Source organism: Diceros bicornis, chromosome 1 (genome assembly GCF_020826845.1).
Source record: "Diceros bicornis minor isolate mBicDic1 chromosome 1, mDicBic1.mat.cur, whole genome shotgun sequence".
NCBI lineage: Eukaryota > Metazoa > Chordata > Mammalia > Perissodactyla > Rhinocerotidae > Diceros > Diceros bicornis.
In genome coordinates, this window is record NC_080740.1 from 27,123,928 (window position 1) to 27,151,521 (window position 27,594).

The following is a 27,594-nucleotide window of genomic DNA, read 5'->3' on the forward strand; positions in this document are numbered from 1 at the left end:
AATCTTTTTCTTTGGAGGTATTTTTATATTGCGAATGATACATTTTAAAATAATGCCTTCTGACTAAAATTTACAAACTTGATACATAGTCTGAAATATGTTCAGCACAAAGTCAAAACATGCATATTTATAATTTAGCCTAATTGAGTACTCTTCATAAAATGTTGAGATGTTGCGCTAGTTCTAAACGGCCTCTCGTTTATTTTAATGTGAAGTTCTTGATCATACCCTTTGTAGATAAAATTCATTTGGGGGCCAGCTGAGATTCTCCCTACTGTTTCTCATTGCATTGCATTGTAAATCTCCAAACTTTCTTTAGGAAAGAATGTCTTTTGGGACGCATGCCTTATTAGTTAGAAATTATTACTTTGTATATTAGATGCAGGAGTTTTAGATAGGCATTTACATTTCAGCTGTCAAGTTAGCTGTAGATTTGGGGTTTGTTTTAAAATAATTGAGAACTTAAGCAGTTACTTCTGTGGTGATCCTTCTCGGCAGGGGGTATCTTTCTCCTTAGATCTGTAGCTCTGTGATGCATATATATAAGATGTCTTTGTTCTCCAAGTCTTTTTCTATCTGATTACTGTTGTATCGACGTGCTTTGTCTCTGCCTCTCAGTTGTTTTGTTTCCCGTGCCTTAGCCTGTCATTTGTGTGAATAACTTTGTTTACATTCCGCTGAGGTATTAAGTGCATTTTTGATGATAGAAGGGCGTGATATAGGAAGTAAGAAGAGGAAATCCGGGGGGGGGGGAGTGGATGGGAGGGAAAGGGGGGAAGAAGTAGGGAAAGAAAAGAAGAGAGTGGGTGTAAGGGAGGAAGACAGAGCAAAAGGCAGAACAGGGGCAGTGGGTGTTTGTGAAATCTCGGGGGCTGGTCGTGGGGGAGGGGGGTCAACAGACCGGCATTTTCCAGGCTTGGGCTGAAGCTCGTGAAACTACTAATGTATTAAAGAACCTCAACTGGGATTTGCTGAGGACAAATGCTGTAACGTGTTAGTCATCCATTATCTGCTTCTATTTTTGCAGGTTCTGAATGATGACTGACGCGGGTTTGTGTGATATCCCTCACAGCCCCTGTCATTCCCGAGCGATAAGGAACCCGCACGTCTAGCCCCGGCACCAGGGCAAAAAAGCAGCTCTGGAGGGAGGAAAGCTTCTGCTTGCGGACCGAACAGAAGTACCGCCTTCCCACGGGTTTCTGGCCGCGGCTGGTGATCCCGACACCTCGCCGCCTCCAGCTCGCGGCCCTCGCAGGCAGATGGTGTGTGGCCGCCGCAGGACGCCCGCCGCGCCCCGGCCATGAAGTAGCGGCTGCTGGCGGCGCCGCTGCCCGACCGCCGGCCCCAGCCCCGCGCTGCGCTGCCGGGTCCTCTCCCGGCGGGGCCGGAGCGGCGTGGACATGGCTGGCCTTCGTAGCCTGCTAGTTCTCCTCCTTGTTTTTCAGAGCAGCTGTTGGGGTTTCAGGAGCCCACTTTCTGTCTTTAAGAGGTGGGTGTTTTGTTTTTTTTTTTAAACAGGCGCAATGTTGTTTCGATGGTTTCTGTGCATGCTGTTGAAAACTGTGCTCACTTTTACGAACCAGAGTGTTGGAGAAATATACAAGGTTGATTTACTTTGCTGAAACGACTTGGAATTTTAGCACAGTAACTTCTTGTCAAGTCCCCTTAACAGAAAAAGCCCACTGTTTTGTAGCCAAGCTGCACTGGCTTTCGAAACTCCAATTAGAAGTTGTGATTTCCAATGCTAATCACTCCCTCTTGGGGAGATATTTTAGAAACTACAATATAGTCGTTTATACTTGAATGCCTTCTTGTTTATAACAGCTCAAAGAATAAAATATGAAGATAAGTGATGGGGAGAAGCAGATCATGGACTGTAATAGCTCACGAGAAAATACTGAGCTGTATACACACTCCTCATAATTACCATATTAAATATTTATACACTTGTACATTTGTAATTCACAACGCAGTCCTTTCCCCCCCTCATTCAATTCTGCCTTTTAGCAATATTATTGTTATTTTTGTTGTTTCTGACCAGAAATACTGGACACTCATAAAATAGTTACAAAAATTTTACTGGATTATAGTTAATATTTCTGCCATTAGAAAATCGGCAGGCCTGTGATAATTTCTAATTTAATAATACTGTCTTTTCATTAACTAGAGACAATTATATATTTTGACAAGTTTTTATTGAATCGAGTTTAAATGTAGCCTGCTTGGTTGCTTTGATTATATTTTGTTTACAAGTTGGGCATAGATTGCTCTTGGACTATTAAATGCAATTCTGAGTATATTTCAGAGTATTATATAGTCATCACATCTTTTCATTGGGTCTAAGTCAATTTTTAATCTCAAAGTCATAGAATTCCTTTCTTTTTCTTTCTAATATTGAGTTGATTCCATTATGTTCAAGGATAATTGAAATTATCTTCTTTTTTTAAGGTTTAAAGAAACTACCAGATCATTTCCCAATGAATGTCTTGGTACCACCAGACCAGTAATTCCTATTGATTCATCAGACTTTGCATTGGATATTCGCATGCCTGGAGTTACACCTAAACAGGTGAGAGGAATTCTGTATTTCATTATTCACTTGTTCTGTATACAATCCATAATTAAAGCAAAGAAACTGATTTTACAGCAGTAGTAACTCTTTAAAAGTAGGCGTTTGCTTTCAAGACTCCTCAGATAGGGCCAGAATAATTGAATATTATAAAGAGGAGTAAAGCTTTCAAGGTAGATCTTTCAGTTAGATTTCTTTTTAAAAATTTTACTCACTTTTTGTGTTTTGAAATGGAACCTTGAATATTTATGATTTGGAATTCTCAACGGAGTAATAGCCTCTGTAATGCAGCATGTAAGTATGTATTAATATATGAAAAATTATTCTAATAAAGGGAAATGATATGGAGCAGCTGCATCTAAGAGATTGCTTTGTTTAAATACCCTTCTATCGCAGCCACAAGTTGAGAAATAAAAGCATGTGGTTACTGCCAAGAATTTGAAAAACACAAAACATTCTACACTTTTAAAAGTTAAGGAAACTGTTCATACAGGTGGTTGATTGTGAGTTTGCTTTCACACGATTTGCTTGTTATAAGAGATATATTTTGCAGAAATAATGGCAGAGCTCATACAAACATGACTTACAGAGCATTTTGAGTGGAACTAGATTGTTGCTAGGGCTTTCCTATTTTAGGTACATGCACGAAGCTCAAACCCACGGCTGTCATGTGTGTAAGGTGTTTCATTAAGCATAAAAAGGCCAGAATTAATTATGCTTTGCAGCCAGGCAGTGCAGGGATTTATGCGTGTCATTAAAAGATAGTCCTCTCCTTTTGAAGGGCTGCAGAGACAGGAAAGACCGGGGTGTTATGGAGCTGCAGTGGCTGATGACTCATTGTTGCAGATAACTTTCTGTTTTTCTTTTCTTTTTTTTAAGTGCTGAGAAAATAAAAGTATTCTACTTATTGAGGAGAAGGCCTTTGAAATTGACATCTAGAAGCTCTGGAAAATACACGTGGTCCTTTGTGGGAGGACTAAGGATTGACATTCATTTATTTGAATACCTGTGTATTATCTATCGATCTATAAATAACTACTTCACTATTGTAAAAATGACCCTCACCCCCCACCCCTGCCCATCCCCAAATTATCAATGACTGAGATGACTTTTCTGTACATTCGGTTATTAGTGTTCTGGCCTTTAGTTCCAGAAGCTCTTTATTTAGTATTTAGTCAAAAGAGGTGTAATGAGATTGGGAATAGGAGAGAAGAATGGCAGTTGCTCACTTGTGAAGTGTGCTTCTTCTGGTGTCTTCTCACTTTTAAAAGTGATTTTTCCCCCCTATATTTGCTTGAACTGATTTTATATTACTTTAAAAAGAAAATCCACTAATTGGTCTTTAAGCACTCTTTCCCCTTAAGAATATTATTATTTTCTCAAATAGTCTTTTGTTGTGGGTTGTTGTTCTGTTGTTTTTTCTTCTCATTATTTCACAGTAATAACATTTAAATTATTTAACAATAGTATTAATAGGTAACTATGTTGGGGTCAATATTCTCAGAAAGAGTTCCTAGAGGAATTGATTGTAAAAGAGCGTAGAAGAGCTCCAGTTTCATAAAATAAAATGTGTTTAACTCATTTTTGTAATCTTATAATTATGAAAATAACTCCATGGAAAAAGGACATATATGAAGTAAATTATGGCTTGTTATTTTGCACTGTCTGCATTCAGCTTTGCCTCATGCAGTGGACATTTGTGGGTTGCTTTCCCAGCATACAGTTGCTCTTTGCTCCTTCCCTGAGACCATGGGTTCCCAGGAGCTGACCATGGAGGATCCAGAGGTGGAGCACATGGACTGAGATTAGCAAATCACTGCACATAGCCCCTCCCCTTCCACAGTGATTGGTTCCGAGGAAGGTCTGTGACCTAAATCAGGCCAATCAAATCTTAGGACTTTCGCTAGGGGTGCAATTTTCTGTTGCATGTGAGCAAAAGACCTGTGTGTAGTTCTAGGGTCTTTTGAGTTCATGAGGGGAGGCAAGCCTAGAATAAAACTAATGCCAGAGAGGGCAGCGCAGAGAGACTGAAAGAAGAGAGGTTCTTGGTGACGTTGCTGCTTAGGAATTTTTCAGTTATTTTAGCCTTTCTTGTTTCAACCACATTGAGTTGGGTTTTCTCTGACTTGTAACTGAAACTACCTGAGTAAGAGATTCAGTTGTTCTGCCTGATCAGCTCAGCACTGGTTGTTGAATGTCTCTTCACTTTCCTCCATCTCTCTCTCTACTGACTACATGGCAGAAGTATTTACTGACTTGATCTGGCTAGCATATAGATTATATACCTCCTAAACCTTCATGAGAAATGATAGCTATACTCCCTATTGAGTAAATCCAGGAAGAAACGGATATGGAAGCCCCAGAACCCCTTTCCTCCTGAACTTGGTGTTCTTGGGGAAGAAAACCCAGAGCTGTGATACCATGAGCACTTTTGGTGAAGAAAGTATTCTTTTCTTAAAATGCAGATGAAACTATATTTAACACAGGTCCATAAGAGGACAGGAGATAAAAAGGCAAGGAAAGAAAAATGAGAAAGTATTAGAGGAAAGAAACAAAAAGTGGAAGGGAATAAGAAGAGTGACCAAGAAAAATTCAAGAGAATAGAATGATCAAGAACAAAAATAAAGGGGAAAAATTAAAGAATAACTATAATATGAAGAATGAACATTTAAAAGATCATATAAGAAAAAGAGAAGTGAGGAAACATAAAAACAAGGAAAGGCATTGAGGAGTTAAAATATATATTTTTTAAAAAATCGCAGAGGATCAGGAAAAGAAACAAAATTTAAAGAAAGAAGGAACTGAGGACTCAGAACTTCAGTTGGTAATTGAGGCAGGCCAAGTTGGTTAAAGACATATATTCATTCCACAGATTTTTTTATAAAGTACATTTTAGGTTTTGGCAATAATGAAAGATACCTCAATAAATCTGATGTAAATTCTTTCCTTGGGAAACTTGAGACAATGTTAGGTAGGCTGGGATAGGGAATCGAACAGATGTAGAATAGAGGTAGAGAGAACCTTAGCTATAATACAGATAGTGCCACTCACTAATTTTGCAGATGGAAACAGGTCTAGATTAGTGTCATACCAAAGAATATCTGGGCATGTCAGACCTCGGAGCTGTAGTCCATTCTGCCATACCGTGGACTTCCGAACAGCCTTTAAAAATTGCTCCCATTAAACCAGCTCCAAAAAGTCTGGGGAAAGTAGTTTATTATCTATTGCAGTATCAATTTTATAACCAAAGTGAGTGTACTCTTTCTCTTCTTGAAATTAAAAAAAGTGATTTCCGTCCTTTTTCATAAATTTTTCGTTAACCAGTATTTTTTCAGGCTTTGGGAAGATGAGGGAGAAGAATAAACAGCTTTTGAGTAGCCTGGAGTAGAGGTAAAGTGTGCAGATCTGGTGTCCGATGGTACTGGCTTCAGATCTAGCAGAGCTGTGAAGAGGTGCATTTCGAGACTCTTTTAGCACTTTTTCTTCCTCATTTGATTCCCTTTCTCACCAGGGACCCTGTGGGCTTTTGCTGTTGCCAGCTCTCATATCAACAAACAAAACAATTAGATAAACTGCCAGTTCATGGTCATAGTAAGGTGCTATCATCAGTTTGATGTGTTAACTATCCCATGGGGGTTTGATTTTAAAATAAAATAAATGAGGCATAAGTACAGTGATTTTACATAAAGTTTATTGCCTAAATCTAAGCCAAATCTTCTGGGTTAGAATGTAGGCTTTGGGGCCAGGCTGACGGCATTCTTGTCTCAGCTCTTGTAGTGTCAATTCAGATATGTTTCTTAACCAGTTAGTCCTGCTCCTTCGTCTGTGGTCCAGATAATAATAGTACCTACCCAGGGTTGTGCTGAGGACTGAGCAAGGTAATAATACTAGTGGCAGGTTCAGTTGCCTTGCACATGGTACGTTCTCAGAAAATGTGAACTCGTATTGTTATTATTTATGTGTTGAGGGAAATGTGAATGACCCTTAAGAGAAGAAAGAAATTAGCAACCCTTATGCTTTCAGTAATGACTTCATGGAGCAGGTAAAACGTCACAATAATTTTGAAGAAGGGCAAAGGTAGCCAAATGAAGACAAATAGAAGTACAAGTCCGGGCAAGAGAAACCTAGAGAAAGAAAGCGAGGAAGTAAATCTTTCAGTGTGCTTATTCTTAAGCAGTTATTTCCATTAAAAATGGCCCTTATAATCAGAGAATTGAAGGAACACTGAGTATGGATATGTTTTTCTCCATGTTCTTATGTGTCTTTTATACTGTATAGAAAATAAGTTATCCAAAGCAGATTCATCAGTATGAAGCCTTAATTTTTTTTTATTAGTTTGAAATCAGACTGGATTTCTTCACTTTGCTGAGGACTTTGTACATTGACTTTATGAAAAAAATCACTCTTATCTAATGTAAGTCCTTTCAAATCCTATATTTCCATAGCATTTTATTTACTTGTTATTTGTTCAGCTTAGGTCCTCTGCAGTCTTGGCTTAAGGACTAACAAATGTAAACTAATTGGTAAAAAATATAATTTTACAATATTAAATATTTGCTTTGAACCTAATATCTTGAAACCATATAATAATTTAATTTCTTTCCATGAGTATGTGTTAGGTTGTCATTTTCTTCCCATATTTTGGGAGCAGTTTGAGAACTACGGAGGAATACACTTTTTCCTTTCTGAACCTCTTCCAAATTCTTGTCTCATTCTGTATTTGTCTTTTGAAGAGTCACAGATCAAGCTTTGAAGTCAGAAAGCAGCCTTCTCTTGTCTTCCTCAACGCAAATTATCTATTGCCAGGAACACCAGGAAATGAAACAATTCTGACTTTAAGGATCACATCAGATGCCCCAGAGCAACAAGTTGAAAAACCTGAAATTAGAGTCTTGAGTTATCACTTATTTTACAATAATGATGAAAGAGTATAGTCATTGAAATAAAACCAGAATGAACAAAATACTCCTATGAAATTTTTTGAAAAGCTTCCCACAGTGTTTCTCTTTGCTTGTTTCTTAAAAATGAACAATCATTAGAAAATGTTTACTAATATATTTTAACTTTTTCATTTTCTAACAGAAGAAGAAAAGAGATTCCCCTTGCCTCCACGAAGCAAATATAATTATGTAATAAGAACTCAGCTTTCGTAGGCTTTTCTTACTGCACCTGTTTATCAGTTTCAAAATATCAAGCCATTATCATAACATCACTTATAAATAGCATTTGTTCAAGATATCTGTTTATCGAAGAGGTAATGTACAAGTTAAATGCAGAATTGCTGTGGTGCCTATTTTTTCTTATGTTTAGAATGTGGATTAAATTAGATTTTTTTCATGTACAATGACTTAGTTGTACAGAAGTTTGGTTTGTGGTTAATTTGGGAGATATTATAATATGTTAAATCTGTTTATTTTTAATTCAGTCTGTATGGGGAAAAAAAGTATCCCCAGTCAGTGCTTAAAGTTTAGGACAAAATTAGCAAGGACCCCAGAAGAATGAGGCTTTCCTGGAATAATTTTTAGTTCTTTGAGGGTTGTGATTTGCTTGTCTCCTTCTCTCTAGTTATTAGTATGTAATAATATTTGCATTTTTAAAAAATAAAAATACTGAGTTTTCTTTTGGGCACAAGAATAAAAGGAAGGGAGACACCCCACACTTCCATTCTTCCATTTCCCCTCACAGGCTAGCTTGACTTTCACGTTAAGCCTTATTGCACAGGGGGAGAAAGTTAATCTGTAGGCACCAGCAGCCTTCTGGGCACCAGGGATAGGTTATCTGTTATACTCCTTGGAGAAAATGGATCCAAGCTCTTCCCAAAGCAGCCGGGTGATTGCTAGGAAATGCCCAGAGAAGATCCTCACCTGACTCTAGAGTTTGTGCATCTTGAACCCCTGTGGATTCCCTGATCACCTCTGTATGGTTGGTGGCCATGTTTTATCCCGCCTACTCTGGTCCTCTGACCTGTCTGCTGCTACACCCCTCACCCTCTTCTAATTCAGCCTGTGCACTAGAACAAACATGGCACGTGGGTTTACTTTTTGAGGCAAGTCCATTGAATTGAGAGGAGCTGCCTGGAAAATGTTAAGAAGAATTCTGAGGCCGTGAGTGCGAAAGACAGAAGTGATGGCTCCAGTAGGTACTCCTGCACCAGCGTATTTCTGTTGCTAGAAAACATAGACCACGGGTGAGGATTGATTGTGTTAAGTCATTGTCTTAAAATGAACATGAGTCATGACTTTTAGTGTTTCTTTTTCCTCTATTCTTAGTTTTTCTCCCTTCACAAAAAATAAAAGGAGCATGGTGATCTTGCTATTCAAGGAGGAAAATCGAGAAATGTGCTGATTCTGGACTAGCATTTGCTTTTTATTTAGAAAGATTTAGGCAATGTTTATAAAATTCCAAGATTTGGAAAAAGAGCAGCAAAAGAGATTAAAGTGCTATACCCCTCCCCTCTCCCAAACCGAGGAAGTAATATTATCCATTTTACCACTGGAGAAGCTAATAGCAAAGAACATTTAATGATTATTAGCAAGGACAGTCACCAAGCCCTTGTTTTATTTACTTAGCTGCCTCATATCAAATTGTTTTTTCCACTTTTTACTTTGAAAGTTCAAGATTGGTGTCATTTAAGATACTGCATCACAACTTGTCTTTATCTGTGTAATTCGCTTCTTGCTTCATCAGCAAGGCTCAATTATGTGAGTTAAGTAGAATAGGAAAATGTGAAGTAGATGATGTAAACGGCAAAGTAAAGTCGCGTGAGTTCACTGCTGATTGTTTAAGTTATGACGCCTCCTCTTTATTTTTACTAAAACCTATGTAATGTCCACTTAGGGAAGATGATTGAACTATTAACCGTGTTTTCCTCTTTTAGAATAATCTAAACGTGTCGTGAATCTGGGTTCACAGCTGCAAATATGGATTGACCGTTTTTCTCTTTCTTTATGAAAAAGGAGAAACAGAAAGGAGACTATTTTTGATTACTTCTCGATATTTTTGAATTAACATGACATTTGAGAATATTAGAAAAAGTAACTACAGTAAAGGGACTCCCTTGTGATCACCTCTTTTCTCAATATGTAGAGTTCTTTTTGTTTTGTTTTGTACTAGTAAATTTTTAAAGGAGAAAGCGCATTTATTGAGTGCTCATTAGGTAACACTACTGAATTAGGCACTTTACACGCATTGTCTCATTCATCCTCATAAAAACTCTGAGTTCAAGATACGATTATTCCCATTTTTTATATGAGAAATTGAAACTCAGGGAGATTAAATAACCTGTCCATAGCCAAACAGCCAGTAAATAGACGAACAAGGATTTAAATACAGATCTGTTTGAATCTGAGACCCATGCTCATTTCATAATTCTGTGCTGCCAATCTGTTAATGGCTTATGTGTTTCCCAGAGAATGTTACTATATATATTTTTATGTATGCATGTGTGTGTACACACACACACATAAATTTTTTATCACACATGTATTGTAAAATACAAGCTTCCTTTTGTTAAACAAACAAAATATAGATTACTGGCTCCATCCTAAATTGTTGAATCACTTTTTTCTTATATTTTTTCATGTCCACCTAGAAGGAGATGCTGATAATCTGAATTCTAGTAAGATATCCCTTATCACCTGGCTGTTAAAAGGCACGTTGGAATCAACCTGGTCTAGCTTATTTTAACACAATTTTGAATTATTCCTGTTTAAATCTAAGCCAGAGATTAGCAAATTATTCTTTAAAGCGTCAGATAGTAAATCTTTTCGACTTTTGAGCCATACGGTCCCAGTTGTAACTGCTATAGTTAGAAAGCAGCCATAGACAGTATGTAAATGAATGGCTTGGCTGTGTTCCAATAAAAAACTTTATTTACTAAAACAGGCAGCCACCCACAGGCTGTAGTCTCCTGATTCCTGATCGAAACCATTGCATATGCCATTTAGGCTAATAAATAGATTTAACCTTTGGCATCTCATGAACTGTGTCTCTGACTTATAGAACATAGAGAATGAAAATACCAATGCAAGGTTAACAGCACTTTGATCTTTGTTCCTTAGTTACCTGTTCGGTTTTCGTAAGTAAATGGTCATAAACAAGAGTTCTCTTATTTGCAATATTGTATTTCAGGCTTCTCCATCTCAGTAAATGGCAATTCCTGTGTTACAGCTCCTCTAGGCCAAATACACTAGAGTCTTTTTTGGCTCGTTTTTCTCACACCCCATAAACAACAGGCTGGAAAATTCTATCGGTTCTACCTTCCAAATATATCCAGAATCCAGTCCTTTCTCACCATGCCCATATTTCCCACTCTGGCCCAAGCACCATCCTCTCCTTCCTGGGTTATTGCAGTAGCTCTCCTGACTGGTCTCCCTTGCACCCTTAGATCCCTAGAGTCTGTGCTCCATACTGCAACCACAGAGATGCTGTGAAAACAGAAGTCAGATCACATCACCCTTCTACGAATACCCTTTAAGAGCTTCCCATACCCCTCACATTTAAAACCAAACACTTTATAGTGACTTCCAAAGCCCTTCATTTTTTCCTGCAATCTTTTCCCACTCCTGTGTCTCTCATCCTTCATTTCTAAGTCATTGTAGATATAAAACAATTCAGAACTCTAATTCTGCCACTTGCTGCCTGCAAAATCTTAGGCAAGATACTTAAACCTTAATGACCTTCAGTTTATTCATCTGTAAAATGGGGATAATAATAGTTCCCATCTATTAAGATTGTAGTTAAGTGAATTAATATATGTAAAACCCAGTACTGCTCAGTAAATTTTAGTTATTATTATTTCTACCCCCAAGTACATGAATTAAGTCATGTTATCAAGAAACACATGCAAGGCACTATATGATAATACCTTAGAATTGTTGAAATAAAGAATTACAGAGGATCAAGTTGAGCATGAAGAGGGTGACTGCAACAGGAATACCTTAGTCAGGACTGCAATCATAATTTTCTAAAGCACATTATAGAAGCAGATTAGAATCTGCATTTCTCTCGCTTCACTAGGGAAATCTTTGTGGAGGCAGTAGGATTTGAAGAATGTAGTTCAATGGGTAGAGAGAGAGATTTGGAAACATATTTAGACTCTCTAAAAGGTACCATTCTAGAAATAGTGCTATAAAGAGATGAAATAATTGGAAGCTCAACTTTTATAATTTTGTCTTTGAAAGAACCTAGTAATAGGAAAAGAATCTAGTAGGTACAATTTACTAAGAGAATGGTTAAATACCTTTAGACAGCAAAAACCATCACTGCCAAACGTGAAACAAAGATTCAAAGTGAAGTTGGTTAAAATACAATTATAGAGACATTTTTGGTAATATCAAATAGACTCCGAAAGAGAAGTGTATAAGGCATTTTAATGTTTCAATCAACAGAATAATTTAATATATAGTAAATATAATTTAATATCTATATAGATATTAAATTTTACATTTTAGGAAGAGAATATACATTCTTTTTGAATGTATATAGAACATTTATAAAAAATCACATAGCTAGACATTAAGAAACTTCAGTTGACTACAATAATTAGAGTTTTATAGCTCTTATGCTCTAATAATAATCCAGTAAAACTAGACATAGACCATAAAGAGATGTCATGGAGAACTTTGTTACTTAGAAGTTAAGAACTGTTCTTCTATACAACCCCTGAAACAAGGAAACAAATAAAAACTGAAATTCTAAATTATTTGGAGAATTGGCAAGGAAAATACTTGATAACAAAACCCATGAGACCCATCTAAAGCAGTACTCAGAGAAAAATTGATAGCCTTAAATTCTTTTATAATGAAAAAGTAGAATAAAACTAAAATTATATAAATATTCAACTTAAGAAATGAGGAAAAGAGCAATCAAATCAGTGCAAAGGAATAATAAAAGATAAAAACTGAAAATAAAGTAGGTTAAAAAATAGTATAAAAAAATAAACCATTTTTTTGAAACACCCATTAAAATGAATAAACTCATGGGAAGCCTAACTAAGGATAAAAAAGTGCAGAAATTATACATTATTAAGTATTAGAAGGAGTAAAGAAAAAATTTTAGACACTATTATGTTCAACTCTGTGTCGGTAAATTTTATCTTGAGGAAATGGGTGATTTTCTAGAAAATACTTAGCTATCCAAATTTTTAAATTTTATTTATTTATTTATTTATTTATTTATTTATTTATTTATTTTCTCCCAAAGACCCAGTAGATAGTTGTATGCCATAGCTGCACATCCTTCTAGTTGCTGTATGTGGGACGCGGCCTCAGCATGGCTGGAGAAGTGGTGCGTCAGTACGCGCCTGGGATCCGAACCCGGGCCGCCAGCAGCGGAGCGCGCACACTTAACCGCTAAGCCACGGGACCGGCCCTTTAGCTATCCAAATTGACCTAAAAAGATATTTAAATAACTGAACAGACCACTAACTACAGAAGAGACAGGAAAGGTAGAAAGATTTTATTTATACATATACACATACATACTCACACACACACATGCACGTGCACAAACTTTTGAAGATGAGAATTATTTAACCAAGAACAGACTGCAAATGAGTAAAAACACCTATGACAGAAAAGGGGCTCATGTACCATGTATAAAAAGATGTCCCACAGACTATTGAGAAGACAAGCAGCCCAAAGGAAAAGTAAATGAAGGATATTAATGTAAAATTAACAGAATGAAAAGAAGTTCAAGCCTGTTAATAATCAGAGAAATTAAAATTTAAAAAGTAGGATACCTTATTTTTTCATCCACTTATTTGGCAAAAAAAATAAAAAGAGCTGTAATGTACAGAGCTTTGAAGGATGAAAAGATGAGCAGTCTCATACATTGTTGGCGGGAGTGTGCATTGCCACAAGCTTTTTAGGAAAGTTATCTGGAATTATCTTTTAAAGTAAAAATACTGCTATCCTTAAAATTGTGGGAGATCATTCTGTAGAATATTATGCAATAGGTGAAAGACTGAGATAATTCTACATGTCTTGCCCTAGAAGTATTGTCATTGTGTATTAAATGAGAAAAGCAAACTGCAGGGTTGTGTGCAGAATGTGATCCCATCTTAATAAAAATAAATAGTAACACAATCCCTATATATGTGGGTCTGTCTGGTTATATATTTTGGTATGGGCATGGAGGAAGTTAGAAGGAGGCACATTAAGCTGTAAACAGTGGTTCCCTTGGAGAGGTAGCAATGGAGGAGGATGACAGCAGATTTTTTGGTATATATCAAAGTTGTTTTATCATTAAAAAGATCATCTATTATTTTGTAATTGTTAAAAATTAATAAGGGATTAAGTAAGCAATATCATCAATAAAAACAATATCAACAAGAATGATCTTCTACCTTTCTGATATAAACTCCTAATGTTCTAGAAATCTCCAGAGGGGTTTTCCACACAATGCCTCTAATTGATAAATTTTTAATTCCTGTTCCTCTACTTTGCAGCAGTGCTGTTAAGAGAGCCTGATTAATTAGAGAATTTAGGAAATTTGGTACACGCTTAGAAACAAATAGAGCCAGATTTGTAAGGGGTCATTCTTCTATTATAGTCAGTCTGAAGATATTTGTGGAAGGCAACCATGCATATCTGTCCACATTAGCAAGAAAAGTGATTCTCTTTGCACTTATTAGCCACCAGAAAAATCTTCTTTGTTTTACTTATTTTCGGATTTATGTAGTCTGAATTAATATTTCAATAACCCTATTCATGAGGAGCATTTGGAACCATTCCACATGAATGTTGCATTCGTTAAGCAAAAGTGCAGAACACACTCTTTCAAGGTACAGATTGCTTTTCATAGATAATGTATTCTACTTAATCATGTATAAAGGAATGAATCTGATATACACATTAAAGGAATAGCTCTGTTTTAGCATGCAAAAGTCACCCCATCCAACAAACCTGAGAGCAGTTTTAAAGAGGAAGGTCTATAAAAATAGTGAGTACATTGCTGCTATACATTGTGTCACACTCCCACCCTCAGCTAATCCAGTATTAAATGAAAACATTTGCCATAGCAACATTGATTTACAAAGGGCAAATGATGTTTCTTAGAGATTGGAGTATTTCCTTTCATAGATCTCAGATGTGCACGGAAACACTTCAACACTCTATTTAATAATTTTATATATAACGTAAAAAGCTTTACTTGATTATTTTTAAATGTTGTAATTTGGAAATAGAATCCAAAACAAAACAACAAACTCTTAACAAGATCTGACATCAAATTAAATACAAGCAGAAAAATACCACTAGAATATTTCAGCCTTCACTCTTACAGAAATAAAAATTATTTCATGTTGTAAACTGTACTGAACTATGGTTAAATCATTTGCCTCCAAATGAATAATCATTTTGCTGTGAAAATGCAAATTCTCTGTTTACCTTACTATTTCTACAATTGATGTTATATTTAGCTTCCCCATTTTGGACATATTAAAATATTAATTTTATCTCCTTAATGTATTTTTCATAAATGCTAAGGCAGTATTCACAGATGTATTACTGTTGTGGTTTCAACTCCTGGCCTCAGACTTTGAAGGCAGACATAGTAAATGTAAGAGAGAAGACAGATTGGTAGCCTGGGTAAATGCAAATATTAAAGAGGTGACCATACTGGGGTCAACTAAGTTTAGACGTTAACGAATAGTCTCTGTATTGTTTTTCTGCTGTCATAACCACTCCATAATACAAAATGGAGAAAATTGTGCTCAGGGGTGAGGAAATTAAGTTCCTGCCCTAAATAGCTCAGAGTTGAGAGTAAAAAATATATCTTACTCAAGGGGAAATCTTTGACTCTGCCAGAGGTATATACTGTTCTATCTTCTACCTATCATTTATTTAATCTGCACAGTAAGCTTGGGTCTAGAAGCCCACGGCTGTTCGGTGTAAGGGGACTTTTTGTCCTTCAATCAATTATGGCAGGAGTCAGTTGAAATATGATAGTTCATACAGTCACTGCCCACAATATTCCCTTTTCACTTTGGTTTGCGATGACCTGAAAACCTTCTACAATAGCCGAAGAGATTTGAAGCACCACTGAAGCAAATAAAAGCCAAATCTAGCACTCTTTTAATGCTTGCAAGTCTGCTGCTGTTGGAAGACTCCAAGTTTATTGGAAGACTGTGTGTTATTTATTTCCGCACTTCCCTTCCTTCCTCAACATGTATTCCCCAAGATCCAAAAAAATTTCAGTTGTCCAAAAAAAGTTTACAGATATATGAATCCAAGATAGTTTCCTTGCATTTTTTAAATAAACCTTCCAGAACCTATTTGTTATGGTTAAGAACTTTATAGAGAATAGAGATTTGCAGACCTGTAAATCACTCTGTTATGAAGGAGAACATTAATTAAATTAAGAATGACCTTTTCTTTTCGTTGTGGTAGTCAGTTCAGGAAATCATTGACTGAGAATGAGTTTTTTCTTCGAGGTGTATTCAAACCTGCTAGCGAAATCCAAAGATATCATCACACATGTATTAGTATTAGTAGAGTTAATTCAGGCAAATATAAAATTTTTGGAAGTAATTTTGCAGGGTATTGAAATGTAAACAAGATTTAAATGATTTTCCTAACTCTTCCCTTTCTAAATATCTGTCTGCCAGATAATTTTCTTTCCTAGTCTTTTATAAAATAAACTTATGTCATCATTGTGACACCAATATACAGCAGTCACTTAAGTGTACCTAACATATTGTGTATTGCAATGAATAAAATAGCCTTGTTAGCTAACCATTATTTACAATATTATTTCTATGGGTTGGGAGGAGAAGTCTGAATTCCATCTGAGTATTCATCACTCCAGGAACAAATTTCCGTTTCATGTCTTTCATTGAAATATCATCCCCACTCTATCTTTCTGGAGATATGCTGTCAGGAATATAACTTCCTTGAGAGAAAAGACTTGTCTGTCTTGTTCACTATTGTATCCCCTGGGCCTAAAACAATGCCAGATGTCCAATAAAGATTAGTTGAAAAAAATTTTTTTTAAAGGGAAGGAAAGTATCTTCATACCAAGAATATTCCCTGCCTCTCCCCAGTACCTCCAGACACACACATGCACGCATATGCACACACACACGCACATATCAGTGACGGTAGTATTTTTATGCCTCCTCACTGATCACAAGTTATGAGTTCCCTGCTGTCATGCTCTTCATATGTAAGAAATGTTCTTAAGTTCGAAGTTTTAATTTCAACTGCTAACTTTTTTTTTTTTTGGTGAGAAAGTTTGGAAACACTGAGCTAACATTAGAAAAGACTGAGCTAACACCTGTTGCCAGTCTTCCTCTTTTTGCTTGAGGAAGATTGTCCCTGAGCTAACATCTGTGCCAGTCTTCCTCTATTTTGTATGTGGGACACCGCCACAGCATGGCTTGATGAGCAGTGTGTAGGTCCACACCCGGGATCCGAACCCATGAACCCTGGGACACCGAAGCGGAAGGCTCGAACTCAGCCACTACGCCACTGGGCCGGCCCCTGCTAACTTTTTACTCTTGCATGATTTTTTCGTTTTTATTAGCTTATTTGAGATGTAATTTACTTAAAAATAAAAATTCATTAATTTTAAGTGTATAATTCGATGAATGCTGACAATATATGCAGTTGTGTAACTGCCACCAGAACATGATGAGGAACATTTCTATCACCCCAAAACATTCCCTTGTGCCCCTTTGTGCTCCCCCTATTCCTTCCCTCATCCCCGACCCCTGGTAACTACTGATCTCTCTGTCATTATAGTTTAGCCTTTTCTAGATTTACATATGAATGTAATCACAACAGTATATAGTCATTGGTGTCTGGCTTCTTTCACTCAGTGTGGTGCTTTTGAAATTCATCCCTGAACTCCTGTTTATCAGTAGTTTGTTCCTTTTTATTGTAAGTGGTAGCTGTGGGGGAGTCTAGACTCTAACTCAGGCATGCTGGCTCTAAACCCTGTGCTTTTCACCTTTATGTTATGATGTTTCTCAGTCCATATAATTTTGCTAATAATCATCTCTGATAATGCCATTCTCCCACTCAAAAATCTTGAGCGACTCCTCATTCTGACCAAATATATTTCCTAGTCCATATTCTGGTTTTTAAATTCTCTGCCCTGTGGTCCGCATCAGAGCCGCTTTAATTTTTATTCCCTGCATTGCCCCTTCCTGAATTCCCCCATTTTCTACCACACTTAGCCTGTTATTCCTACAGGTAGATGCCTTGGAACCTCCTGATGTTACTCTTTCTGCCTGTTATAATTTCCTTCCCCTGCATCTTCACCTATTGAAATCACACACCGTTTATTAAGTTATAGAATACGTGTCTCTTTCCCTGTGAACCTTCCTGATTCCCTCAAACTGATCTGATCCGAGTGCCATAATTTGTACCACTCTTATAGACCTATTGTATTGTTGCTCACAGAGATTCATTTTCATGTTTTAAATCTCTCACACTAAAGGGTTTCTGAAACCAGTGACTACATCTTATTCAGCTTTGTGCATATTTTTGTCACTTTATTCTCATACTGAGCAAACAAACATCACAATCTGTATTTAAAAGAAGCCAGCTCATACCTGTGCTGCAGACAAGATGTTGTTTGCACAGTATTTTGTATTGTATTTTGCACGTAGAAGCTACTCGGTAAATATTCATTGATTAATAGATCTTCCTTGTATCTGTGCTTAGCTATTTCTTCTGCTCTTGGGTACGTGTAGGAGAGCAAGTTGGCTGATGACCCATATGATGTAATGATTGTCTGTCTAGTTAAGGCTATGTTCCCAGTGCCTTGCAGAGTGCCCAATGAATGTTGAGAATAGATATTTATTGCTTGTGCTCTTTGGTCCAGGCACAAAGCACATTAGCAAATACAGATTCAGTAGGCAGTTAAACATCTCATCTTGGAACCACATTAGACTGTTTTACTTCCTTAGTGGTCTAAATTCTAATTGTCTACAGTTCTTTTTATTTCTTCCTTTGAAATGTCTTTCACATTTGTCCCTTTTCCTCTCTGTGCCAGCGACACTGGTTTTCCTTATTCCCTGTGCTTCTCACACTCCCTGTCCAGGCTTTGCCCTCGCCTCGACCTTGCCGTGCTACTCTTGCCTCCCATCTGCCCTGGGTAATGCCTTCCCAGCTTTCAGATCTCAGATGAGCATCATTTTCTCAAGAGAAGCTCTTCCTGAGCACCCCCCATTCCCCCATCCCTCCTGCTCCCCACCCCCACCTTTCAGAGAACTGTCAAAGCTCTCAGAGCACCTCAGGCCTCTTTTTCAGGGGACCCTTCACAACTGCGATTTTACATTTGTTCATGTTGTTCCTGAGTTCACACCTCTGTTTCCTCTTCAGACTGCAGACTCTGTGAGGGCAGGGAATACATCTGTTTCTGCTCACCAGCATATCCTCCCTGTCTAGTCCAGGGTCTGGCAATAGTACACTCAGTATACATTTGCGGGATAGGTAGACACATGGGACATAGGCTGGATGAATGGATGGGTTTCCACGGCTGCTCTTCTGTTACAGATTTAACCCAGGTTGATAGCAACACCTCCTGGTTTGTTTCCAGACTCTGTTGCCCCACCCCCACCCCCACTGTATCCTCATTGCTCATTCTCAGCTCCATCGAAGCGTTGCTCCTAAAGGACAGCACTCATGGTTTCATGCCCTACACCTCACTTACTTGCCGTGACTAACATCACGTCTAAACAGATCAAGTCTAAATTCTCATCTCCCAAACCCTTTCATCATCTGGCTTTGTTCAGTCTCTCCAGTTTCCTTTCTCAGAGCCCCCTTAACAATGTCACCTGTGCCTTTTAGTCCAGTTACCACTCTGTCTCTGCTTCCACCATGCTTACTCCCATCGCTGGTTTTTGTTTAAACTAATATTTCAGCTCAGAGGGTCTTCGTCTTACCTTTGTTTGTGTGAATTCTTCTCCTTCTACGTGAAGACTCAGCTTCTCTGTTCAGGGCTTCTCAGATGCTAAGAGAAGCTAAGGTCACTTCCTTTTATTTTTGAGGCTTCCATTTTATCATTTTTTTAATATTAGGAAAATGCCAAAGCAAGTGTGTAAAAGCAGGGATGTATTCTGCATGATGGATATTCTCCACTGGCCTCTCCAGATGTGCTTTCCCCTCTTCTCCAGCCTGCTCCGGGCTCCGGGAGGCTGAGCTCTAGGGATGCCGTCAATAAGCTCTGTTGCTCTCTGGTTTCCAGTTGTCTTTAGTCAGTGGGAGGAACGGGCGGAGGACTGGGAAGCAGGAGGATGAGCTCAGAGTATCTATCTCTTTGGCTCCTTTTCTGTTGGGCACCAGGTTGACAGTGACTGGTTTCTCTTCCTGTACCATAGCTCCTGTCATCTTCTATGGCTAAAGCAGTTTCTGGTTTTGATGACTCTTCCTCTTCTTGCCTAATATGTCTTTGAGTGGTAACAACTTGCTGCTTTATAAATCCCTAGGGTGTTTCAACATCCCTTACTTGCTTCCCTTAACCTCGCCCACAGCTTTGTTCCATGGTTAAATTTTCCTCATTTGCCCCCTGTATTTGTGCCTTCTGTTTCCTAAAGGAACCTTGACTGATATATTTTAAATATTAAATATAACAAATTAATACTTTCATTATAGAAATGGTCCAGTGCCATATACAGTGCCGTTCCCAAGAAAATTACAAGATTTGTAAAATATATTAAGCCTATGCATTACAAGTGGTGGAATCTGAACACAAGGTGAACGTTGTAAGATAAGTGTCATCTTTTTTCAATCCTGTTTGTGTCTCTCACTCTCTGCGTAATCTTGTTAGGAGGAAAGGCCCTCTGAATGTTAGGCTCAGCCAAATGGCCCTCCTACCCTGGCCCTGGACAGGTCCTATCTAGGACCAAGTCATCCCTTCTTATCTCTCCCTTCTCTGAACTTCTGTCATTCCTCTCGCCTTTAACACAAAGCTTAAGAATTCACTATTTCCTATCATAGGCTTTGTCTCCTTCATTAGATTCTAAAATTTCTGAAGGAAGAGAATTTTTTATATCTATTTTTATGTCCCAGGAGCAAAATATATATAGAATCAATATATATTTGTTGTTCAGTTTGTTGGTTGTTGCATTAATTGGTTGGTAGGTTGGTATCAAAGATTCTTAGAGACAAACTGTATCTTTTTTATATTTTAAACATTTTAAGGGAAAACTTCTAATATACACAAAATCAAAAGGCCTGTATCATATATAATGAACTCCCACATACACATCAACAATGATCAACTCATAGTCAATCTTGTTTTACCTATATCCTTCCCCAACATATACACTGAATTGTTTTGAGGCATCTACTAGAAATCATTTCATTTCATTTCACTTTAAGTGTTTTGGTATGTATTTTAAAGAGATAAGTACTTTATTTTTAAACATAACCACAATCACCATTATTACCATTATGTCATCAAATATCTAGTCAGTGTCACATTTCTCTGTTACATTTTTAAAGTGTTGGTTTGTTTGCATCGGGATCTAAATGTAGTCCACATGGTAAATCTTGTTGATGTGTCTCTTTTATAGGGAGTCTTGAAATTCCTTTTGTCTCTTTTTTTCCTCGTAATTTATTTGTGAAGAAAACAAGGTATTTCTTCTAAAGAGTTTTCTGCTTTGTAGGTTTTGCTGGTTGCATCACTAGAGTATCATTTAACATGTCCCTCTGTCTTTTGTATTTCCTGTACTGGTACATCTAAAGGCTTGATTAGATTTTTAGGTTAGAGTTTTTGTCGAGAATATTTCATAGGTGATGTTATATGCTACCAACAGGAAGTGTGTAATGTCTGTCTCTCTTCTTATGATTTTAATCTACTTATTAAATTGGAATCGTGAGATTGATTAATCCATTATAAAGTTTCCTATTAGCTTTTCACCTATTGATTTTAGCAGCCATGGATGATTATCATTGCCTAGATGCATTAGAAGTTGCATATGATGAGTATTCTAATTGTGTCATTCCTTCTGAATTTGTCAGTGGAAATACTTCTATAAAAAGAAACTTCCGGGGGGCCGGCCCGGTGGCGCAAGCGGTTAAGTGCGCGCGCTCCGCTGCGGCGGCCCGGGGTTCGCTGGTTCGGATCCCGGGCGCGCACCGACGCACTGCTTGGTAAGCCATGCTGTGGCGGCGTCCCATATAAAGTGGAGGAAGATAGGCACAGATGTTAGCCCAGGGCCGTCTTCCTCAGCAAAAAAAAAGAGGAGAATTGGCGGATGTTAGCTCAGGGCTGATCTCCTCACAAAAAAAAAAAAAAAGAAAGAAACTTGCCCCCACAAATTATTTGATCACTCTTAAATTCAGTTTATATTGTTAATACGGTTTGTGTTCTATAGCTGCTGTATATAAAAGGTCAAGTTTTCTTGAAATACCTAAGGGCCACTAACTATAGACACCTAATTATGTAATAATGATTTAGGTTTGTTTAGTTTTATTGTTCTTATCATTCTGTGTGTGCGTGGGTAAGTCTGAGAAAATGTAAGAAAATAAAGCTGATTTTGAAGCATTGAATTTACTTTTTCATTTAGTATTCCTAAATTTTCCAAGCTAGCTTAAAGGATACCATGCACTGAAGTGCAGGATTTATGTTTATAATGCAAAATGAACTAATGACAAGTGAAAAACATATCTGGAAAACGGACATTTGCAATTTCTACAGCTATTTGGTTCATTATAATAACTCCATTAACTATATGACAAATGCCCACCCCTGGGAGTTTAGTTACAAAGAGGAGACATCCTTTGTAGAATCATTCCTTTGCTTGAATTATTAATACTGTCTTTCAATGGAAGTTGGAAAATTACAGTGGGATAAATTTGGTTTGGTAATTTTAAAAAAAAGCACAAATAAAATCCTTAAAGGAAAAAATGACTCAATGCTCTGGAACTATTTTTGTAAGAATAGGCCCTTTGTGAAAGGTTATTAGTCATGTAACATAACAAAATTTAACAAACTAATTCAACCAACATTCACTGCATACCCAGTTTTTATGCCAGGTGATCTTTGGGAATACAAGCAAGAATAAACCAAGGGTTCAGCTCTTAAAACACATAGCAGGAGACAGACTAGCAAACAAAGAGCTTTGTTGTAACTGCCTAATGTTGAAACAAAGATGTTTATGACGTGCAAAGGAAAAGCAAAGAGCGTTCCGAAGAATATTTTTATATTTCATTTTATAGTTCCTCTTAGAAGTTCAAGGCAAAGGATGCAAATCTGTTGTAATATTTTCTTTATGAGTTGGACGTCTAAGGAAAATGAATAGGTCATGGAATCACTGTGAGGGAGGTGGAGAGAAGCAGAGTGACTTTGCCCTTGATCATTATACTTAAATATATGACTTCATCATTAAACATAACTTCCCCATGCCTGTTGTGCCTCTTGTTTTGATGAAAAAAGTATCGTTTTTCAAAAGCCACAGTTGTCTTCATTTACCTTAGAATTGAATTGGCTTTCCATCTCTTATTTCCCTCAAGATCATCAGGCTTGGTGAACTGAGAATTGGCATTTTATCCATTGTTGGCCCCTGTATCTTAGTGTATCTTGGCATCTAGCTAAAAGATGCAGCAGGAAATGTCTAATTGAGTATATATTTAGTTACACAGTTATTTTACTAGACAAGAAGACAAGGATTTCCAAAAATTCTGAACATTACAGATCAGTACATTGAAATGTATTGCCAAATTTGCCCAAAGATTATCTACCGCGGGTTAAATTTAGAATCATGAGGGTTTTGTATTTGTTTTCTGAAATGTGCTATCAGGACCTATTGGTCGCCTACTCTACAGACATCTCCTCCCCTGCTTTCTTGCTAACTGAACCCCACTTTGTTTCAGCATTGGCCTTCCCTAGCCCGAAAGCGAATCTTGATTAGACTAAGCCATTCATGGTAATCGCTTTTCCCTTGCTAATGACTGGTTTAGAGCTGGGCACATGATACAGTTCTGGCCAGTTAGATGTGAAAGGAATTCTGCTGGAGGTGAAGTGCTTCTGGCAAAGTTTCACTCTTGAAAAGGAACTTAAGGAAGAGGCTTTTCCCCTGCTGGCCTTTGGGAATTGCTTTATGAGAATATGATACTGGAAGCTGCTGCAACCATCTTACAGTTATGAAGAAAGCATCCTACAGATGAAAGGCAATATACTGAATATGATAAAGCTGAAAGGTGGAAAGAACCTGGGTCCTTGATGACATTGTTGAGTTGCTGGATGAAATAACCATTCCTGCGTCTGTCCTACTTCTGGACTTCTCATTATGTGAGAGACTATATCTCTGTTAGTTTAAGCCATTTTGAGTTGTTCTTCTGCAATTTGCAACCAAATTCATTGTTAGTAATCCTAAGCATTTTCTTAGACCTCTTACATATGACTGAGATGGCATATATTTGAGTTAGTATGGTCTTTGTGATATGTTCTGGTGACCTTATGCTCAATACCCTCTAAGGAGAAAGGGCTGTTTCTGATAAATACTTTCATAGCCCTAACTGTGCGTTGCCATTTTGCTTTCTTGAAATCTTTGTACCAATTTTAAGCACGACTAGCGATGAAATAAAAAATTAATCACCTTTCAGGTGAAAAAGTCTGCTAATAGTTGCCATAAGTACATAAATATATTTGAGCTTTACAAGATTATCTGCATATTTTACATCTCTTCCACAGGAAACCCATCAGGCAGTGATACACTGTGCTAATGCCGGTTATCAATGCATAACAAATAGTAAAAGTGCAAATAATACATTAATTTGCAAATTGTTCTTGGCTTATGTATGTAACAGTCACAATTTATCCACTCTTCTTCAAGTATGCAAAGCAAATAAAGATTTTAATTGTCAAAACTGATCTGATTTAGCTTCTTAAGCCCCTGACCCTCTGGGTCGCAAGGGAAGAAAAACTTAGTATCAGTTGAAGGTATCTCACTCTCTCCAGGTTCATGACAATCAGCTCAACTTTTGATTAAGCTGTTTTCCTTCCTCTCTCTTTTTTATTTGTCAGGATAATATCTGGATGTATGAAAAGGGGTGGTCTTACATGAATGGCCTTGGGCAGTGAAAGAGGTGAATGGGGTCCATAGGCTCTCTTCCCTTAATTAGTATCAACTCTGACATCTCATCTATGACTATGAAATTAACTTCTCCTTGGCCAGAGACTTTCTTTTATTTTCTCCTCCTGTCTGGAGGGGTATTCTGCTATGCCGTGTTCTCTCCCTTTCCTAGCTAGCATTAGCGTTGCCCCATTGCTGGGGGCCATAATACCAGAATGGCTGCTGGGGAACCAAGTGTGATTTATTTGGGAGAGGAATGTGAATACAGCAGTGTAATATTTTCAAAATATTAGTCTCCTTACAAATATATAATACCTGAAGACTCGAAGCCTTGTCTAGGACTGTAACATTTATACAAGTATGCTAAAGTCTGTTGGATTACTTCTAAAAGTTGCCTTTTTTAATATTGTAGTATTTGCTCTTTTCTAACTCTTTTATGTAAAAAGTATGCACTTTTATAGTGTATCACCTCATTAGTTCTTAATACATTACAAGAAATTAAAATCAATGGGTGTGAAAGGGTAAATCCGGCATTCAGATTCTTAGGTTTGTGTTGACATCACTAGTCTGTGGAGCAGTAGTTTCCTGGGTTGGAAGTCAGCATCCATAGAGACCTTACTTGGTGGCAGTATACTCTCTTGGAGCTTATATAATACCAGTATTGCTTCAAATAATTTTTCCTTATACTGTTTTATTTTGAATATTTGGATTTTTTAATTTTTTTGCAGGGAAAGATTTGCCCTGAGCTAACATCTGTTGCCAATCCTCCTCTTCCCCTCGCCCCCTCCCCAAAGTGCCACTGCATGGTTATATATCCTAGTTGTAAGTCCTTCTAGTTCTTCTATGTGAGCCCCTGCCACAGCATGGCAACTGACAAACAGGTGGTGTGGTTCCGCGGCCGGGAAACGACCCCAGGCTGCTGAAGCGGTTAGAGCACCAGACTTTAACCACTAGGCCATCAGGGCTGGCTCTGGAAATTTTTTTAATTAACTTACTGACCCATCTTTTTTCTTCAACTTTCTAAATCTTTGTCTGGTTTTTGTTGCTGTTGTTACTGTTAATTTTTTCATTTTTCTTTTCATTGATGTTCTTTCCTTCTTTCCTGTTTCCCAAGTGGCTGTAGGCCCTGTGAGCATCACCAAAGGAGCTGGTAGGAGAACTTTGTGGTGACTCTGCTATGTACTGTTTGTTGCTGCAGGCATTTTCTTGTTGGGAAGCAGTGTGGATGACAGCACTAGAGAGGCTGTGCGTTAACTTGGACAATGAATGTGGCTGGAGCTTTACATAGTCTTGAGAACACCCTGAGTCGTGAGACCAGAGTATCCACAGTCATAATCCTTGTAGGAAGAGCAACAGAAAAGAACTGGGTTCCTTAACATAAGTTAGGGATATTAACAAACACAAAAGTAGATGTCCAAATGTTAGTATTATATTGTAACCCTCCCTATAAGAACACTGCTAACATATGAATTTTGATTAGTGACATTGTCAGCTACTCCCTCCTTGAAACATTCTCTTCTTTTAGCTTCTATGATATAACACTCTCCGGGTTTTTCTCTCAACTTGCTGGCAGCTCTTTCTTTCGCTGGCCACTTCAGAGCTCTGTCAGTTCTCTTTTCTGTTTTATTCTCTACTGTCATGAAGCAGCCTCCTCCACACCCACACTGCCCAGTTACCACCCAACTTGCCTGTCGCATAAATTTACATCTCTAAGCCAACCCTTTCTTCTCAACTCCAGACCTTTGACCCAACTGCCCATTTGACATTTACAGGTAGATTTTTTCAAAAGCTTCTTAAATTCAACATGTCCAATGCCAGATTCATCATCTTCAAACCTGGTCTTGTTGTGTTATGTCTCAGTGAATGCTACCACTTGTACATTCAGTTATGCAAGCTGGAATCATCCTTGATACTGCCTTCTTACCTTCCATTTGAATCCACTCCCAAGTCATGTTTCTTTTACCTTTTAAACGTCTGCAGAATCTGTACTCTTCTCTCCTTCTCTACCACCGTCACCCAGTTTCAAGCTACTATTTTCACTTTTCTTGAACAACTGCATGGCCTTTTTACTGGCCTCATCTGATTAATTCTACCCTCCATGTCAGTTTCCTACAAAAGATTTCACTGGCTTTCTGTTGCTCTCAAGAAAAACAAAGTAAAATAAAACAACCAAAGTCCTTAACATTGACTAGAAGATCCTGTATTGTGTGCCATATCTACTTTTCCAGTCGAATGTGAAACATGTTTCCCATGTCTATATGTACTGGCTTTTATCTTCTCAATCACAGCAAGTTTCTCCAATTACAGGGCCTTTGAAAATACTGTTTCTTATGCCTAAAACATTGCTAGCCCCCCTTCACCAAGATCATTTCCCCTGAATATCTGGCTCTTGTAGCAATCTGTACTTCTCCTGTGTATCATTTGAAACAGTAAAAATTTAACACTTCACTTATGTGATTGTCTTTTATACTAGTAGACTGTAAGCTCTATGAGGATTGAGACCACCTGTACGTTTGCTCACAGTTTTATGAGTTTAGCACAATGTCTAGTTCCTGGGAGTTACTCAACATATATGTTTGTTGAATGAATGAATGGATGGGTGGAAGACTGGACTTCTACACAGGCATTAAAAGAAATTTAAAGGTTGGCAAGTATTAATGAGATAACTATGGCAAGATATGAGAACAGGCCCAGAAAGAACAGACTGTGTTCTACACAGAACAACTGTGTAGACCACAGTTGTTTTCTGATGATTTCTTTGTTTTCTGATGGTTCATTTTAAACTTCAAGAGAATAGCATGCAACTCAAGTAGTAAAATGGTTGACAGACCTGTTCAAGTCTAGAGGTTCTCTTCCACAATGCTATATTGTCCCAGAATCAAATGTAAGCTACTTAGCATAGAAATATAGTGTTTGGGGTAGGGATTGTGGGGCCTTTTCTGTTCTGAAGTGTCTTCAAGCAGATTTGATAAATATAGTCAGTTTCCAATCAGCT

The 27,594-nt window shown here is 37.6% G+C and overlaps 1 protein-coding gene across 13 annotated transcripts in view; it reads left to right on the plus strand.

The window, feature by feature from the left end:
* PAM (peptidylglycine alpha-amidating monooxygenase) overlaps window positions 1–27,594 on the plus strand; it is a 281,033-nt gene that overhangs the window by 126,557 nt on the left and 126,882 nt on the right. For all 13 annotated transcript variants that reach the window (XM_058536239.1, XM_058536308.1, XM_058536392.1 and 10 more), the window contains 2 exons: window positions 1,028–1,489; window positions 2,449–2,569. In XM_058536239.1, coding sequence (XP_058392222.1) covers window positions 1,401–1,489; window positions 2,449–2,569 — 210 coding nt within the window. In that variant the 5' untranslated portion in view covers window positions 1,028–1,400. The remainder of the gene's footprint in view (window positions 1–1,027; window positions 1,490–2,448; window positions 2,570–27,594) is intronic.